The sequence below is a fragment of the Oncorhynchus keta genome, chromosome 13 (assembly GCF_023373465.1).
Source record: "Oncorhynchus keta strain PuntledgeMale-10-30-2019 chromosome 13, Oket_V2, whole genome shotgun sequence".
Classification (NCBI taxonomy): Eukaryota; Metazoa; Chordata; class Actinopteri; order Salmoniformes; family Salmonidae; genus Oncorhynchus; species Oncorhynchus keta.
Window position 1 is genome coordinate 36,041,221 of NC_068433.1, and position 20,585 is coordinate 36,061,805.

Here is a 20,585-nt window from a genome sequence, read left to right on the forward strand (position 1 = left end):
TTAATGTTACAGAGACATATCCACTATCTCTAGGAACAATATTTAAGATTTGTAGGGTCAATTGTGTCCTTCGCTATCAAATAAGCGTTGAAACACATTTTTATCCTGGGTCTGAGGATGTCTGCCTGTAGAAGTGCCTGCGTCGTCTAGAAAGGACTACAATGGCAGCCCAAATGCGGAAAATGGGAGACCCTGAATAAAAGCAAGTTTTAGAAGCTTAATTGATAGTGAAGGACACATTAAATCCAATGAATCTTAAGTATTGATACTGGATATGCCCCTGTAAGGTTAAAACAGTATTTTGGTGAAACCGAATATTTTAGATTTGGCTGATCAAAGATGCCAGGCTATGAAAGCTCCAGCAATGAGACAGCTGTCAAAACAACGGCCGTGTTCGAGAGGATCAAAAGCGCAATCTATCAAGGGTAAAGTGTGATTGACTGACAATTACAAATAAAGTGTGATTGACTGACAATTACAAATAATAATGAGTCGTAATTTATGATTTATGATGCAAGGTGATTTGTCGAGTCAAGTCGGCCTGCAGTCGTATTGATGCTCTCGAACACGACCAATAGCTCTTTGCAGGACGACGCTAACTGGTACCTAGACTTTAAAACCCACCTCCCTGGTGAAATGCTGTGAAAAGAGTGGGCTTGTTTTGAGTGGTAAACCTGAAGCAACCCACTGCAGAAGAAAGTTGAGTGAAGTTGGGGGAAGTGCATCTACTACAGCCAAAGGTCAGACACCGATGTGGTTTTCCAACAGCAAGTCTCAGTTTACGAAAGGTTTTATTTGTTAAATCGAAATAGACATGTCTATAACACCCATATTACACACTCCCAAACGGTAAATATATGTATGTACATTGTACTATCAATTTGGGCGAGAGAGACTGAAATGATTGTAACATAAAGCTAGCTCGCTAAACAGTGCATTATTTTTGGCAATTTACAGCAAGGTTAGTTACGAAGAATAACAGCTGATTCCACATGAATCGCGAAAATGTGCATCCCGTTTCAGTCACGTATTTGGTCCCAATCGCCTGGGTAAAACTGCATGACTTTTGATCACATGCACATGGTTGTTGTAAAGTCCATGTAATCGCATGTTGGACCATGTTTATCCCCATTGTGAAACACTTTGAAAGGCGGCGATCCACTCGAACGCTCAGTGTTTCCCAGAGGAAGTGGCGTCTCGGAATTCCCGCCACGTGCGCGCAAATCACCTCTTTATGATAATGAGCATTTGATTGGTCCAAATCGAAAACATGGTAAATATATACCATCTTATTGGTTGAGTTCTCCAGGTCGCTTGTCAACACAGCGCAAAACCTCCAGACAAGAGATCCTTGGGCGTCTCGTACTATGAGAAAGTAGTTCGTGTATACATATCCTTATATCAGATAAATTACACAATGGTTGTTGTTGTTTTTATATATTTTGGAAAATCTCTACATTTCAATTAATTATTGCCGGATATTAAAACAAATTCCAGTAAAATACCGAGTAGTGTTTCGGGGCGGAAGGATATAACCATTCTCCACTCGTCCAAAAATATTGGCGTTATAGAAAAGGTAGGGAAAGTGTGCCAGAGCTCAAATCCGTTCCGTGATATCAACACAGTCCCTTGGATTTCTTACAAACTTCTTCGATTGCAGATAACAGCTCTGCAAGTGTCCTTTCTTCAGTACTTCAAGAAAACTGTAATCTTCCAAGTGCAGAAATCAAGATACAGGATTCTCTTTGTACGCGGCGTTTCTAATCTGGAAAAGATAGAGGCGGCATTGTATTTGAGTCACGGCGACGGGCGGGTGGAGTTGGCACACTGGATTTATTAGCTAGCGATAGCCTTTTCAATCATATTTCCATAGGATTGGATCGGGATCTACCTTTTCAGATAAACAAGGATTTCGTCTGTCTTCCGTTCGAATATGTTGCTGTCAAAGTTTGGCTCATTCTCACACATTTGCAACCCTTCGAGCATGGACCCGGTGAAAATACAGCTCCAGCCAGGTATGATTAGAACCCGCTGTCATTCTTCGTACATTGCCAGAAATACTGTTGCACTGTTTAGTGAAGTAGCTTTATATTGCAATCATTAATGCGTCCAATAGTTAGTAAAATACAATTATTTAATTCACTCTAAAATCCTGTGCGTTGAATTATTTAAATGGCTTCGTGCGGTGGATATGCACGCCAACGGTGATTTATTAACAAACATAGCTAATATTAATTAGTAACTTGTCTGGAAAGTCTAGTCAACGGCTGCTACTCGAGTGGCTATCGTTTATTCTTATCTGCTCTAAATTTGATGTTTCTTCAGTTAAAGTGGAAAAGGAGCCGTTCGAAAAGGTTTACAAGGTGGGATCCGTGCTCGGCAGCGGTGGATTCGGCACAGTCTATGCCGGTAGTCGGCTCTCCGATGACGCACCGGTAAGAATAGGAATGCTTTGATCTCGGCACATGGCGCCATCAAAGGCATCTATCTATCTCATGGTTATTGACTAATTTAGTTGTTGCTACAATGCATGTCTTCACGGCTGGCTACAATGTATCTAATATGTATTTTTAACCCCGAAATTAGGTCGCAGTTAAACACGTGCAGAAGGAGCGGGTGACCGAATGGGGTACTATTGTAAGTATCACCACTCCGGTTTGTTTTGGTTTTTCACCCATGCTAGTTGTCGTTGTTTGATATTTGAATCGAATCTACTCAACTCATTTGTGATTCATATTTTCTTACAGAATGGTGTGATCGTGCCTTTGGAGATTATTTTATTGAAGAAAGTCAGTTCGTCGTTTCGAGGGGTTATACAACTCCTGGATTGGTATGAGCGACCAGACGGCTGGTTGATTGTCATGGAACGACCGGAGCTGGTTAAGGATCTTTTCGATTTCATAACTGAGAAGGGCGCTTTGGAGGAGGAGACTGCGAAGGGATTTTTCCGTCAGGTTTTGGAGTCTGTCCGCCACTGCTACAGCAGCGGAGTAGTTCACAGAGATATCAAAGATGAAAATCTGCTTGTAGACCTACGCACTGGGGACCTCACACTTATTGACTTTGGTTCAGGGGCGATTCTCAAGGACACAGTCTACACTGACTTTGACGGTAAGCACCCTACCCTTCCTCAGTGCTTTGGCCAGCAGTGGCTCCATTGTATTTTCTGGTTTTGTTTTTGAAGGTGCATGATAGTCTGCACTGACCCTTGACTTGCTTCCAGCTATATTTGTTTGACTCCAGCTATTTTTGACTTTTAGGTTTACACTTATTAGATTTGGGGTCTTTTTGGCTTTAATATAGATAGCTACTATTATTAGATCATCAGCTGGTAATCCCCCCCCCTCCCCCCTTCAGGTGGTAACATTATCAGCCATGTTCATTTTGTTGTCCTTATGTAGTTATTTATAAAGGTTCTTTACATTATCTCATATTAGTCAATAATATAACACACTAGTGTATATAGGTTATTGTTATATGTTGATCATTGCCTGTTATGTTACAAGAAATGCACATTTCAAAGCTTAGGTAATGGCTATTGGGTCAGCTGCCACGTAACATCTGTTTGTTGTGAAACCTGAGCTTGGGCTGATTCATGTCACCTGATAGCTCGCATTGCACTCAAGTTTTTTTTTTGGTATCCAAGTTACTCATGGAGAAAAAAAAGGCACTAATATGCCAGTATAAGTCCTTGTTTGCATGGAATTACACTTGCCTTGTTCAGCCTTTATAGAGACAACATCAGACTTTTTTTTTTTAAATATCAATTTATAATATCTTAGACAATCCTACAGTATTGCAATATAGTCCTGTTATTGTCACATGAAATGCCCCAAATAAACTGTTTGATGTTTATTATACAAGTAAACATCACTATTATACAAGTAAAACATCACTAATGAGCCTTTCCCCCCTTTTTCTCCAGGTACAAGAGTATATAGCCCGCCAGAGTGGATTCGCTTCCATAGATACCACGGGCGCTCGGCTACGGTGTGGTCGCTAGGGGTGCTTCTGTATGACATGGTCTGTGGAGACATCCCCTTTGAGCAAGACGAGGAAATCCTCCAGGGGAGACTGTACTTCAGGAGGAGAGTGTCTAATGGTGTGTGCACTACCTCCAATATACAATCTACAATAATTCACTCATTTCTAATCTTAAAACATATTTCTAAACACTCATTTCTTTTTTCTTTTCTTGTGTGTTCCTATACACCTATCTCCCTCTTGAGATTCTCCCACAAAATAAAATACTAATTCATGTTTTCCCCTTTCCTCTTCCTCTTTCCAGAGTGCCAGCAGCTGATCAAGTGGTGCCTGTCGTTACGGCCCTCAGATAGGCCTACTCTGGAACAGATCATGGACCACCCTTGGATGCGCTTGGCTGGGGAAGTGTCGATATCCTCCAAGACGGAGGATGGGGACATCCGGCTGAGGACCATCAACACGGACATATCTAGCACAAGCTCCAGCAAGGAGAGCCTATGAAAGAGGGGATGAGAGGAAAGAATGGACATGGGGGGGTTGTTAACTGGACTTAAAGGGCTCTGGTCCTGGCTTGGGCAGGCAGAATTTTTTTTTTTTGTATTGAATTATTATAATTTATTACAGTTTGTTCTTCCTTTTGCTCTTTTATTTTTATACCTCATTAATTGTTTCCTAATGTGGGACATTTGCTGTTTGGGGCGGTCTTTACCGGTGACTATTTATTTTGTACTTTATTTTCTAATTTGTTATGACGGTGGGTTTATGCATCTGGTTTAAAGACCCCTATTCAGACTGACATGGCTGCTCTCATAGAGCTAGGAGAATACTTTATTTTTAAACATTTTGATTTGTAGTGCCTTTTTGAAAGCTGCTTCTCGGGGCTTTTGTCCAAATTTTTGTTTTGTTATAGCCCTTTCCGGCTGGTTTGTTTGTACGTATCCCACTCTGTCATGATGGAGATGAGTTGTCTTCTTCCATAACAGTGTGGTAAACTACACCACCCAGCATGCTTAGGGATCATAGGAGGGGGGATGTGTTGACCATGGAATGCTTGAAACACAACTCACTCACACTGCACCCCCTTACTAAGCTGCTCACTCATACTATAACCTCAGTCATTTGTATTTCTCAAAATTTAATCCTTTCATTTCTGAATGTGTATTAAAACTACATTATATCTGTGTGTTTAGCCCCTTGGAAATGTATTTTATTTAAATGTATTGCCTTTCCCCCATCTCGTAGCTGGCACTATATCTCCTGCCCTGAACTGGTGTATCCATGGCTTAAGTGTGAAATGCACAATCAATGCAATATTCATGGGCTATTTTTTCAAATACAAATATTGTGCAGGGTTTTTTTTTATCTTCCTATGCTTTTCATTTCTTCACATGTTCCACACTCTTTTAGCTTATTTATTTATTGTCGATGTTTAAGAGTGAGAAATCCCAGAGTTTGCATATCTTTACATGGCCTTTTGTTTTGCATTCCTGTAATTATTTTCTTTTACACAATTTTTGATTGTGGATGGATGCACTGAAGTTGTCTGAAGGGAATAAAACAAGGTTTACTTACATTTGGAAGAGCTATGAATGTTATTGAACTTTTTTTTAAATATAGACCTTTCTGTGGTAATGTTGTAATAATTAATCTAAAAGTACATCTGTTTTTTTTTGGGGTACATTATACGTGCTGTCTACATGCATTGAGCTCCATGGTACACGTATGGCTATTGGGTTGGATAGGGCTATTCTAGATAGTCACTATGATGAATCTGTGGCTTGCCTAGTGTTAGATATTCTCTTTCAGTTTAGCAGTATGACATGAATGATAGAGATCTGGAGATTTTTTTTTTTTTTATACAAACTTTTCAATTAAATCTCTTTTTGTACATAAATCATACTTGTGTTGTCATCTTGACCTACTGGTAAAACTTCCTCAGTCATTGAAACCCTATAAACCAAATGGGTAAGGGAGGTGCATATACAGTAGTAATACTAGTGATCAAAATAGTTATTACAGCTCTAAAGATGGCTCAATTAACACATTGAGTAAGCATTCCCACACACACTACAGGTAGATGGAATTCATTACACACTAAGAGTTAAAGTATTGTTCATAAATCTGACCGCTTCACTTAGACATGACAGAATCAATTAAAATAATGACTGCTGAAACCATAGTCCCTAATTGAGGACAGAAACTGAGTATACCAAACATTTTCCTCAATTTCATCGGGCATGGACTTAAGGTGTCAAGCATTCCACAGGGAAGCTGGCCCATGTTTGTATTTCTATTTATTAAGGATCCCCAGCAGCTACTCTTCCTGAGGTCCAGCAACATAAGACCGTTACATACAGTTCATAACACCTTTACCCAACACATTCAGTGTGTTCCCTCAGGTCACCACTCCACCACCACATATTTACAATACAACGTCCATGTGCACGTGTGTGTCTGTGCCTGTGTGTGTCTTTTCTCAGTCCCCGCTGTTCCATAATGTGTATTTTTATCTGTTTTTTAGATGAGATTCTACTGCTTACATCAGTTACCTGATGTGGAATAGAGTTCCATGTAGCCATGGCTCTATGAAGTACTGTGCACCTCCAATAGACTGTTGACTCCAATGCTTCCCACAGTTGTGTAAAGGTGGCTGGATGTTCTTTGGGTGGTGGCCATTCTTGATACATACAGTTGTTGAGCGTGAAAAACCCATCAGCATTGCAGTTCTTGACACAAACCAGTACACAAAGCACCTACTACTATACCCCGTTCGAAGGCACTTAAATCTTTTGACCCTCTGAATGGCACACGTACACAATCCATGTCTCAATTGTCTCAAGGCTTAAGAATCCTTCTTTAACCTGTCTCCTCCCCTTCATCTACACTGATTGAAGTGGATTTAATAAGTGACATCAATAAGGGATCATAGCTTTCACCTGGATTCACCTGGTCAGTCATGGAAATATGTCATGGAAAGAGCAGGTGTTCGTAAAATATTTTGTATACTAAGTGTATGTGACGTGGTTGTATTAGCTGTACACAGAGGACTGGGTAGGAAAGTGACGCAGGAATGATGCAGGAGCCAGAGACATGCATCATCACACTCGCAACACAACCCTGAACCTAGCTCAAGCTAATTGCTTTTCCATTTTATGCTGCCTGCTTCATCTGCCTGTCTGCCTGCCATACAATAACAATACCATAAGTCACTCCATTATTGGTGGAGCAGAGCAGTGGGCTGTGAGTAAGTGAGAGAGAGAGAGAAAGAAAGAGAGAGAGAAAAAGAGATATGATGGTCGTCATCATCTATAAGTCAGTTTTTCCCAGGATCCAATAATAGGGGATGGAGGGACGAGTGTTGTTGTTGTTGTGGGGAGGTGCTGCCCCCTCTGGTGACTCCCGGCACATGCTCTGTTATGACACCTCAGCATAGATAATGACCATAGGCACAGATCTAGGTGCTACCCTTCCTCAAGCTAAACCTTAACTGTTCAAGGTGAAAAATATAGCAGATCTTAGTTCAGTGTCTAGGTCAAGTGTCCATGGTTAACCGTTAAAGTGTATCCTAAATATGATATGTAAAGTACATTTTTATAGCTCTCCCTATCTAAAAATCAGACATCAAATCAGAGGCATGCACATACACTTTAATTTCCAATATGACAGCAGGGATATGGACATTTAAGGGTTTTCACATTGGATAACTGGTTCCGAAAGAACTTTAAACATACACAAGGATCCACATAGTGATTAAGGAACTAATTTACAGCATGGGCGGAGGAAAAAGGCATGGCTTACCTTTTAATTAGTTATCTTGCCTTGCAAAACTATTCAGAACGCTTGGATTTCTACATATTTTATTGTTACAAAGTGGTATTAAAATGAATAAAACATTTTGTCAACAATCTGTCAACAAAATACTCACTCTAATGTCAAGTGGAAGAAAAAGGTGATTTAAAAAAAATGAATAAAAAATGTAATAATTCAAATATATTTGTTGCTTAAGTATTCAGCCCCTTTGTTTAGGCAAGCCTAAATTAGTTCATTAGCAAAAATTGTGTCTTAACAAATCACATTAAATTGACATGGAATCATTTTTAAATTGACATGGAATCATTTTTAAATTTACATGGAATCATTTTTAAATAACTAACACTTCCTCGATCCCCCATACATTCAACATCTGTAAGGTCCCTCAGTCAAGTATTGAACTTCAAGATTCAAATACAAAAATCAGGGAGCTTTTCAAAAGCCTCAGAAACAAAACGCAGTGATTTGGTAGATGGGTAACAACAACAAATCAGACATTGAATATCTCTAAGCATGGTCTAGTTAATAATTGTGCTGTTCATTATGTATTAGTCAACCCAGACAAGATACAGTCGTCCTTCTGAACTGCGCTGCAGGACAGGAATGAAACTGATCAGGGATGTTACCATGAGGTCATTGGTGAGCAGTTACAGTGTTCAATGGCTGTGATGGGTAAGAACTAAGGATGCATCAACAACATTGTAGTGACTCCACAATAAAAAAAGCAACAAGGCACTAAGGTACAGTGCCTTTGGAAAGTATTCAGACACCTTGACTTTTCCACATTTTGATAGTTTACAGCCTTATTCTAAAATAAATCAAATATTTTTTCCCTTCATCAATCTACACACAATAACCCATAATGACAAAGTAAAAACCTGATTTTTAGAAATGTTTGCTATTTTATCAAATATAATAAACTGAAACATGACATTTATATAAGTATTCAGACCCTTTACTCAGTACTTTGTTGAAGCACATTTGGCAGCAATTACAGCCTTGAGTCTTCTTGGGTAGGATGCTACAAGCCTGGAACACCTGTATTTGGGGAGTTACTCCAATTCTTCTCTGCAAATCCTCTCAAGCTCTGTCAGGTTGGAAGGGGAGCTATTTTCAGGTCTCTCCAGAGATGTTCGATTGGGTTCAAGTCTGAGCTCTGGCTGGGCCACTCAAGGACATTCAGATTATTGTCCTGAAGCCAATCCTGCGTTGTCTTGGCTGTGTGCTTAGGGTCATTGTCCTGTTGGAAGGTGAACCTTCACCCCAGTCTGAGGACCGGAGCACTCTGGAGCAGGTTTTCATCAAGTACTTTGCTCCGTTCATCTTTGCCTCGATCCTGACTAGTCTTCCAGTTCCTGTTGCTGAAAAACATCCACACAGCATGATGCTGCCACCACCATGCTTCACCGTAGGGATGGTGGCAGGTTTCCTCCAGACGTGACTTTTGGCATTCAGGTCAAATAGTATTTTTGTTTTAAGACCAAAGAATCTTGTTTCTCATGGTCTGAGAGTCCTTTAGATGCCTTTTGGCTAACTCCAAGCCGGCTGTCATGTTCATTTTACTGAGGAATGGTATCTGTCTGGCTACTCTACCATAAAAGCCTGATTGGCGGAGCGCTGCAGAGATGGTTGTCCTTCAACAAAGTACTGAGGAAAGGCTCTAAATACTTCTATAAATGTTTTTTTTTCTTCTTTTGTTTTTCAAAAATGTCTAAAAAGTTGTTTTTGCTTTGTAATTTTGGGGTATTGTTGTGTGTAGTTTGATGAGGAAAAACAACTAGTTAATCCATTTTGGAATAAAGCTGTAGCTTAAAAAAATGTGGAATAAGTCAAGGAGCCAGAATTCTTTCCAAATGCGCTGTATATCAGAATATATAACAATTATGTGGCCATGTAAATTCCTAATTCAGCCTAAATAAATATTGCACATTACATACAGTATAAAACATTTCCTCTGCAATAATCCAGTACATTTTTGTAATTTATTTTACAGTACAGCTACTGTAATCCATTTTACAGTAATCCATATAATGGTACCAACAATGATACTGTAATTTAATTTACAGTATATTATTGGAATAGTGACATCTTTGCAAGCAAAACTATTGGTTTTAATTGTAACACGAGCGGGCACAGGCGTTGTAGTTAAGGATATATTGGTCTTCAAAATAATTGTAATTACAACAAGATATCTTATGTTATATCTCTGACTATTAAACTGTATGAAAACATTTATTATAGTATTTTACTGTAATTCCAAGGGATTAGAGCAAGCAGGTAGGCTGTAGGCATTTGCATATTACATCACATTAATGAATACTAGGTGGCGCCGGAGCAGAAGGGAGACGTTTTATGTGACCCCAACTGTGCACCCAACCAATTGTGTTTTTTTGTTCATTTATCTGTGTTGTTTATAACTTCTTTTTTTTAACGATTTTTGTACATAATGTTGCCGCTGTCGTCTCTTATGACCGAAAATAACTTCTAGACATCATGACTGCTATTACTCACCATGGACTAGCAGAATCCTTTTTCTTCCTTTTTCTTCTTTCACGACTCTGACGAGCAGAGGATATACAGCTCCCTCGGGAACAGGCCCAGTGATCTGCGTGAAGAGGAGGCGGAGAAAGAGAGGCCGGAGGGCGGGCTGCCTTCTGAGGAGTAGGAGGCGATCGAATAAACCCCCACGCCCCTCAATTCTGCTCGCAAACATGCAATCTTTGGACAATAAAATGGACGAGTTATTGGGAAGATTAAACTACCAACAGGACATTAAAAACTGTAACATCTTATGCTTCACAGTGTCGTGGCTGCGAGAATATCAACATACAGCTAGCTGGCTGGTTACACGATGTACCAGCAGGATAGAACAGCGGCGTCTGGTAAGACAAGGAGCGGTGGTCTATGTATTTTTGTAAACAATAGCTGGTGCAAGATATCTAAGGAAGTCTTAAGCCATTGCTTGCCTTAGGTAGAGTATCTCATGATAAGCTGCAGACAACATTACTTACCAAGAGAGTTTTCATCTATATTCTATGTAGCTGTTTTACATACCCCCACAGTCAGATGCTGGCACATTGAATGAGCTGTATTCCGCCATAAGCAAACAAGAAAACACTCACCGAGAGGCGACGCTCCTAGTACCAAGGACTTTAACGCAGGGAAACTTAAATCAGTTTTACCTCATTTCTGTCAACATGTTAAACGTGCAACCACAGGGAAAATATCTCTGGACCACCTATACTCCACATACAGAGATGCATACAAAGCTCTCCCTCGCCCTCCATAAATCTTATCCTCCTGATTCCTGCTTACAAGCTAAAAATTAAAGCAGGAAGCACCAGTGACTAAATCAATCATAAAGTGGTCAGATGAAACAGATGCTAAGCTACAGGACAGTTTTGCTAGCACATCCTGGAATTATGTTCCAGGATTACTCCAATGGCATTGAGGAGTACACCACATTGGTCATTGGCTTCATCAATAAATGCATCGATGACGTCGTCCCCACAGTGACCGTACGTACATACCCCAACCAGACACCATGGATTACAGGCAGCATCCTCACTGAGCTAAAGGCTAGAGCTGCCGCTTTCAAGGAGCGGGACTGTAACTCGGAAGCTTATAAGCCCTCTGACGAACGATCAAATAGGCAAAGTGTCAATACAGGACTAAGTGTCTTCACTGACATTTTTAACCTCTCCCTGTCCGAGTCTGTAATACCAACATTGTTTAAGCAGACCACCATAGTGCCTGTGCCCAAGAACACCAAGGTAACCTGCCTAAATTAATACCGACATGTAGCACTCATGTCTGTAGCCATGAGGTGCTTTGAAAGGCTTGTCATGGCTCACATTAACACCATCATCCCAGAAACCCTAAACCCACTCCGATTTTCATATCGCCCCAACAGATCCACAGATGATGCAGTCTCTATTGCAGTCCACAATGCCCTATCCACCTGGACAGAAGGAAAACCTATGTGAGAATGCTATTCATTGACTACAGCTCAGCGTTCAACCCCATAGTGCCCCCAAAGCTCATCAATAAGCTAAGGACCCTGGGACTGAACACCTCCCTCTGCAACTTGATCCTGGACTTTGTGACGGCCCGCCCCCAGGTGGTAAGGGTAACAACACATCCGCCACGCTGCTCTTCAACACAGGGGCCCCTCAAGGGTGCGTGCTCAGTCCCCTCCTACTCCCTGTTCACTCATGACTGCATGGCCAGGCACGACTCCGAAACCATCATTACATTTGCAGATGACACAACAGTGGTAGGCCTGATCACCGACAACAACGAGACAGCCTATAGGGAGGTGGTCAGAGACCTGGCCATGTGGTGCCAGGACAACAACCTCTCCCTCAACGTGATCAAGACAAAGGAGATGATTGTGGATTACAGGAAAAAGAGGACCGAGCACTCCCCCATTCCCATCGACGGGACTGCAGTGGAGCAGGTTGAGATCTTCAACAAACTAACATGGTCCATGCACACCATGCCAGTCATGAAGCGGACACGACAAAACCTATTCCCCCTCAAGAGACTGGAAAGATTTGACATGGGTCTTCAGATCCTCAAAAGGTTCTACAGCTGCACCATCGAGAGCATCCTGACTGGTTGCATCACTGCCTGGTATGGCAACTGCTCGGCCTCTGACTGCAAGGCACTACAGAGGGTCGTGCGAACGGCCCAGTACATCACTGGGGCCAAGCTTCCAGCCATCTATACCAGGCAGTGTCAGAGGAAGGCACTGAAAATTGTCAAAGACTCTCTGCTACCACACGGCAAACGGTACCGGAGCACCAAGTCTAGGTCCAAGAGGCTACTAAAAACAGCTTCTAACCCCAAGCCATAAGACTCCTGAACATCTAGTCAAATGGCTACCCAGACTATTCACATTGCCCCCCCCCCCCTCCCCTCTCCACACCATTGCCACTCTCTTTTGTCATCTATGCATAGTCACTTTAATTAACTCTACCTACATGTACATGCTACCTTAACTAACCGGTGCCCCCGCACATTGACTCTATACCGGCACCCCCCTGTATGTATTGTTATTTTTTATTGCTCCTCTTTAATAACTTGTTACTTTTATCTCTTATTCTTATCCGTATGTTTTGAAACTGCATTGTCAGTTAAGGGCTCATAAGTAACCATTTCACTGTAAGATCTATACTACCTGTTGTAGTCGGCGCATGCGACTAATACAATTTGATTTGATTCGATTTTTATATCACCTGCACATCTGGGCTTTATCAAAAGCTCTCAAACTGGCTGTGTTTACAGAGCAAATAGACATGGGTAAATATTCAACCATTAACCCTTGTGTTGTCTTAAGGGTCAAAAATCACCAGCCACTATGTTTAACAGCAGAGAAAACCCCCTAAATTATATTTTTTCAACTTGAAATTTGATTACTTTTCCTAGAGTGACCCCCAGCACTAGAAAAAGTGAAACATTGCTTTTGTTCATATTTCCATGAAAGCTGTACACCACCAGGGAACAAAGATTGACTTAGGGTAGGGTAGTTATAAAGATTTGACCCGGTAGTTATAAAATCCTTTATACACACACACACACACACACACACACACACACACACACACACACACACACACACACACACACACACACACACACACACACACACACACACACACACACACACACACACACAATCTCTGTATGTGTGCTTCTGATTGAACTAAAAATTAAAATGTTCTTGAGCATGTGCAGCATCTCCCCTCTATGACCCCACACATGACTCAAGTTTACAGGCAAAATAGGCAACATTTCAGACAAAATAACAATTTCTTGAAAGCATTGTTTACTAATGGGGAATGCAGACAGAGGTTATAAAGGTGCTGCAGATGACAGTCCCCCCAGATCTCTCTGCTGAAGCCATGAGTGCCAAGGACATTCAGAGAGTTGTTCGGAAGCCACTCCTGTTTTGTCTTGGCTGTGTGCTTAGGGTCATTGTCCTGATGGAAGGTGAACCTTTGCCCCAGTCTGAGGTCCTGAGCCCTCTGGAGCAGGTTTTCAACAAGGATCTCTCTGTACTTTGCTCCATTCATCTTTACCTGAGTCGTCTCCCAGTCCCTGCTGCTGAAAAACATCCCCACAGCATGATGCTGCCACCACCATGCTTCACCGTAGGGATGGTGCCAGGTTTCCTCCAGACATGACGCTTGGCATTCAGGCCAAGCGAGCTGTCATGTGCCTTTAACTGAGGAGTGGCTTCCATCTGGCCACTCTACCATAAAGGCCTGATTCTTGGAGTGCTGCAGAGATGGTTGTCCTTCTGAAAGGTTCTCCCATCTCCACAGAGGAACTCCGGAGCTTTGTCAGAGTGACCATCTGGTTCTTGGTCACCACCCTGACCAAGGCCCTTCTCCCCCGATTTCTCAGTTTGGCTGGGCGGCCAGCTCTAGGAAGAGTCTTGGTGGTTCCTAACTTCTTCCATTGAAGAATGATGGAGGCCATTGTGTTAATATAATAATAATAATATATGCCATTTAGCAGACGCTTTTATCCAAAGCGACTTACAGTCATGTGTGCATACATTCTACGTATGGGTGGTCCCGGGAATCGAACCCACTACCCTGGCGTTACAAGCGCCATGCTCTACCAACTGAGCTACAGAAGGACCTTCAATGCTGCAGACCTTTTTTGGTACCCTTTCCCAGATCTGAGCCTTGCCTCAATCCTGTCTCAGAGCTCTACGGATAATTCCTTTAACTTCATGGTTTGGTTATTGCTCTGACATGCACTGTCAACTGTGGGACCTTATATAGGGGGTGTGCCTTTCTATACCTATGAAAGGAGTGATTGCTGGTGTGGCTTTAAGTGTTGAGGTAGAGCAACTTAAATGGAAAAATTCCTTATGTCTGTGAAGCCCGTCATTTGGTGCGACACAGAACTGGTGGCAGGCATGGTGAAACTGAGAAGACATTGGCCGTCCTTTTGAGTTTTGAAGCAGAGTCTTTACCTGATAAAGTCATGTTAGGATATGTCATTTTTCCAATGAGAGCTCTTGTGCAGATCCCACTAAGGTGTTTCAGACTATGGTCATGTTGCAGTAGTGTGTAGGGGGGAGATGAATAGATGTGAGAAGTATGTTGGAGGGCATGGACAAAGGAATGTGTAGTATCGGTGGGAAACAAATTTCATGTCAATTCTGGGGGTGCCCATGTTGCTGGGTATCAGAACTGTCCAGTGCGATGGACAGGTTGAAATTGCCAGAGTCAGAGTAGAACAGAAGGTATAATTTTCTGAGGCATTAAAGAGAGTAGAGGATGATGGGTCAAAAGGGTGAGTAGTAGACCTAGAGTACAATACAGAGTGGTACGAATTTGTGCTTTGGGTAAGGTTGGCTTCTTAGCATTCATTGCCATGATTATCAACTGTACTGCAGAAATGGCAGGTAAATCACAGAAAATAGATGTTGGGGTGGGTGTACGAGTCAGTTAGGGGGAAAATAGTGGAATGGGTGGTGATTTTTATATTTTTTATTGAATACTGGTGCAATTTTTTCCTTTTAGGAACATGAATAATGAAAATAATTTATTGTAGGTAGGTTGTGACTGGCCTCACACTTCAGTGCTGTGTATGCACCTTAACAGTTGGATGCAATCCGCAAACCCAAAGAAGAAGAAGAGCAAGCAGACCCACAAGGTAGCTCCAGACCCATAGGTCAATGGTAGTACTCTCCTGTGGCCTGCTCGCTCCTGGTGAAGGTCTGATCTTTGGTATCTCCTCCACGTCTCATCTGGTGGTCTAGTGCTGGAAACCGGGTACTGGGTGGATGCTGGTGCTGTGACTGGGCCTGCAGAGGGGAGGAAGGACAACCTGAGGAGCAAGCAGACACAATAGGGAGCCCTAGACCCGGAGGTCAATGGTGGCATTCCCCTGTGTTCTGCTCATTCCGGGTGAAGGTTAGATGTTTTGTCCCCACTCCATGCTTTGTCTGGTGCTCCGGCCATGATTGTGAGTCATAGGGTGGCGCACAATTGGCCCAGTGTCGTCTGGGTTTGGCTGGGGTAGGCTGTCATTGTGAATTAAGAAATTGTTCTTAACTGACTTGCCTAGTTAAATAAAGGTTAAATTAAAAATAAAACAATTAGAGGGAGTTAGAGATAAATAGAGAGTGAGAAGGGGGAGTAGAGAATGTGTCCATGGTATTGGTCTGGGCGGCACAAAGGGCGGTGTCCTTTCATCTTGCCACCCCCCATACTGCCCTCACCTGGTCTGGGTCTTTGTGGAAGTCTGTGATGGCGTGATCCCTGAGAAGGATAGTGATCCTCCTCCTCAGGGTTCTGGGGATGGGGGTGACAAAGTACAGTTCGAAGTAGCTGGCTTTACTGTCTGTCTTGTGGATGTAGGAGACCAATCTGTATAGACCATGTGCCCTAATGATGTTAAAACTTCTTCAGGCTAGGGTTTATTTTTCTCCACTTCCTGTCTGGCTGACTTTCCCAAAGTAAACTGCCTCTTACTCAGGCCCAGAAGCCAGGATATGCATATAATTAGTATTATTGGATAGAAAACACTTTGAAGTTTGTAGAAATGTTAAAATAATGTATGAGACTATCACACAATTGATATGGTGGGAGAAAATCCAAAGAAAAACCAACCAGATTTTGATTTTGAGAGCCCATGCTCTTACAATGGAAAGCATAGGGGCATATGCAATTCCAGCTCCCAGATTACAATTCATATGGCTTACATTAGATGTCAACAGTCTTTGTTCAAAGTGTTAGGCTTGTTTCTTCCCAAACAAGGAAGAATTTTGAGTTTTAGGACTGGGAGTCAGAGTTGGAAATCAGTCTATGCGCTCAACGAAGTGGACGCGCACCTGCTAATTTTGCTTTCCTATTGAACATTTTAGGGTACCTGAGGATTAAATATAAATGTATTTTGACTTGTTTTAACAAAGTTTAGCGGTAGCTTTTTGGATTCCTTTTTCTGCATGTTGAACGAGTGGATTACTCAAATCAATGGCGCCAACTAAACAGACCTTTTGCGATATAAAGAAGGATTTTATCTAACAAAACAACAAATACATGTTGTAGCTGGGACCCTTTGGATTGCAAATCAGAGCAAGATTTTCAAAAAGTAAATGAATATTTAAATCGCTATTTGTTATTTTATGAAGCTTGTGCTGGTGGAAAAATATGTTGATGTGGGGCGCAGTTCTCAAACAATCGCATGTCATGCTTTCACTGTAAAGCCTATTGTAAACTCGGACAATGAAGTTAGGTGAACAATAATTTTTAAGGATGCCTGGGACCACCTTCCCCCCATTCTCAACTGCTTTGTACAAGGTTCTGTGCTTGAGTCATTTCATCTGGCTTCCACAGACAAAGGTGAACATCATGCATTCGATCTTCTTGCTGGTTGCACTGTATGGGGAAACGCCTGCCTAGGTACAGGAGAATGGTGAGAACGATTGCCTTCAAGACCAGGATCTTACCCGTCATTGTAAGGGATTGTGCGCTCCATTCACAGATCTTCTGTTGGATGTGGCACATGGTCTTCTCCCAGGTTAAGGAGCCACCTCTATCCCTCTGGACGGTGACCACCAGCAGCTTGATGGTCTCTGTTTTGACAGGGAAAGAGGTGGTGAGAGATTTATGCCAGTCCTGTGAGAGGAACAGTTCACTCTGACCCCTGTTGACGAGGGTGCCAGTGGCTGCACAGTAGTCGTCTACCACCTTTGTTGCCATGGCGATGGAGTGACTATCTGTGCAGACTATGGTGATGTCGTCCATGTATACCACCACTTTGAGCCTCCCCCCTGGGCCCCTGGTAGCCCGAGATTTCTGGTGTTGACCTGATCTTCTGGAGTAATGGCTCTGGGTAGATGACGTACAGCAGAGGGGCTCGGGGGCAACCTTGGCATATGCCGGATCTGTTGGGGAATGGGTCTGTGAGAGTGTTCTTTAACAGAACTCTGCTTGTGATATTCTCGTAGCAGTGGATGATGTGTTGGGGAAAGTTAATCTGGTTAGCACCCTCTGGAGGAAGCCATAGCTATACCTGTCAAAAGCCTTCTCCTGGTCTAGGCTGAGAAGGTGCAGGATGAGATCTTTCACCAGGAGCAGGTTGTCATTGATGGACCTATCAAGGATGCTGCAGGTCTGGTGTGGGGCTATTACTGAGGAGGGGTGTGTCTGGAATCATTTGGTGAGGGCCTTGGTCATGATTTTGTAGTAGACGGAGAGGAGGTTGATGGGGGCGACAGTTCGGAGGTCCTTGAGGTCCTCTTTCTTGGGGATAAGAGACGGAAAGGGAACGAGAATACCTAGTCAGTTGCACAACTGAATGCATTCAACTGAAATGTGTCTTGCGCATTGAACCCAACCCCTCTGAATCAGAGAGGTGCTTGGGGCTGCCTTAATCGATGTCCATAACCATACTCTGTCCCATGTACCCACCCTCTTTTCCCTGTTTACTGCTCTGAAGACCTCTGCCACGTTGTCCTTGAGGAGATTCCAGAAGGTCTGATAGAATATTCCTGGGATCCCGTCCGGTCCTGGTGCTTTGTGTCTGTTCAAGAAGTCCACACCCCTCGTGAGCTCCTCTTAGGTCAGGGTTCTCGCTGTAGCCACCCTCAGTGAATCTGTCTACACCATCTAGGATGGTGGCCATAAGGGCCTCGTCGGTAGGCTTGATGTCACACAGCCTACTGTAGAACTACCTGGCCACCCCCAAAATGTCATCACTGTTGGTCACAGAGTCCCCTTGGTTGCTGTACAGGGAAAGGGTGTGTTTTTGCTTTGACCGTGCTTGGCAAAATAAAAAGTAGATGCATTTCTCCTCCTCCAGACCCTGGAATTTTGACTTGTGCTGCATCTTGTTTTTTTAGTTTTAGCCAGCTCTTGGGCCAGAATTCCACTCCTCTAGCTGGAGGGGGCTAAGACGTTGGAGGGCCTTGTTGTGGTGTTCAAAACTGTCCCTCTTCTCCCTAGCTTTCCTCCACCCTATTCCCCCGAAGTAGCCCTTGGCCCTGGCCTTTACCATTTCCCACCACTCTGGGAGTCAAATAGTTCTTTCAAGGTTCTCCACTCCAGGTAGTGTCTGGAGAAGTAGAGCTGGACTGCTAGGATAGATGTATTCATCCTCCCTACCTACTCTCACTAGGCCTTCCCAATCTAAGGACACAGTCATCATCTTGTGGTCTGACAAGTGCACCGCTTGGCTTGTCAGGGAGAACATTCTCAGACCTGGCGAGAGCAAGAACATGTCAATCCTGGAGTAGGATGCACCAAAGGAACTCACCCACATTGATGTTGGAGGGGAGGTGCCACCGGCATCTGTAAGGGAGGCGTCATTGATGATTTTTTGTAGTTCCTGTGTGCTACGTTCTCTCCTGGGCCTACTGCAGTCTTTGTCTTGGAGGGCACTGGTGTGGGAGATGAGCAGGAGTGACTGAAGCTGTTTGAAGAGGGATACTCTCTTGGCCATGTTGGTACACATTGATGACCATCAGGGGCAAACTCTGAATCTCGAGGTCTAAGTCCAGGATTCTCCCGCTCTCGACTAACCTGCTGGATTTCAGTTGGAGGTAGGGCTTGGTAACCAATATGCCAACACTGTCTGCTCTGGCGGTGTTGGAGCCTGACCAGAGAGAGCCCACTCCTCCTTCAGGAGTGCATCCATCTCCTTTTATGGGATGCCACACTCCTGGAGAAGATAGATGGCTGCCGGGATATTGGAGAGGTGTCCCAGCAAACAGAGTTGTGGTGACCGCAATTTCCGGGCGATTTCTCAGCCAAACGTGAAGAACAAATGGAGCTATTTCACCTACAAAAATAATATTTGGGGAAAAAATGAACTTTGGCTGTCTACCTGGGAGTCTTGTGAGTGAAAACATCCGAATTTCGATTTAAATTATTTAATTGGATTGCTTATCTGATTTCCGTGACAAGGTTGCCTGCTGCTAGCAAGGCATAATGCTATGCTAGGCTATGATAAACTTACACAAATGCTTGTCTAGCGTTGGCTGTAAAGCATATATTGAAAATCTGAGATGAAAGGGTGATTAACAAAAGGCTAAGCTGTGTTCCAATATATTTCACTTGTGATTTTCATGAATAGGAATATTTTCTAGGAAGATTTATGTCCGCTGCGTTATGGTAATTAGTGTCAGATGATGAGAATGGTCCCGTTCACGGGATGGGGTGTCACTACAGGTTAAAACGTTTTTCAACCACTCCACAAATTGCTTGTTAACAAACGATGGTCTTGGAAAGTCGGTTAGGACTTCTTCTTTGTGCATGAAAAATTGTTTACAGACAGATTATTTCACTTATAATTCACTGTATCACAATTCCAGTGGGTCAGGAGTTTACACACACTAAGTTGACAGTCCCTTTAAACAGCTTGGACAATTCCAGAAAATGATGTCATAGCTATAGAAGCTTCTGATAGGCTAATTGACGTCATTTGAGTCAATTGGAGGTGTACCTGTGGATGTATTTCAAGCCCTACCTTCAAACTCAGTGCCTCTTTGCTTCACATCCACAAGTCTGGTTCATCCTTGGGAGCAATTATAAAACTCCTGAAGGTACCACGTTCATCTGTACAAATAATAGTACGCAAGTACGTATAGACACCATGGGACCACGCAGCCGTCATACCGCTCGGGAAGGAGACGGGTTCTGTCTCCTAAAGATTAATGTACTTTGGTGTGAAAAGTGCAAATCAATCCCAGAACCACAGCAAAGGACCTTGTGAAGATGCTGGAGGAAATAGGTACAAAGTATAGAGTACGGTTTGCAACTGCA

General features: G+C 42.8%; 1 protein-coding gene across 1 annotated transcript; it reads left to right on the plus strand.

Annotated features, from left to right (window-relative positions):
* The first annotated feature begins 1,541 nt into the window (after positions 1-1,541).
* Positions 1,542-5,557, plus strand: LOC118392248 (serine/threonine-protein kinase pim-3-like). The gene is made up of 6 exons (XM_035784032.2): positions 1,542-2,015; positions 2,326-2,435; positions 2,587-2,637; positions 2,748-3,111; positions 3,926-4,102; positions 4,289-5,557. Exons 1-6 carry the CDS (start codon positions 1,934-1,936, stop codon positions 4,483-4,485), a joined length of 981 nt encoding a protein of 326 aa, XP_035639925.2. The 5' UTR covers positions 1,542-1,933; the 3' UTR covers positions 4,486-5,557.
* The last annotated feature ends 15,028 nt before the right edge of the window (positions 5,558-20,585 follow it).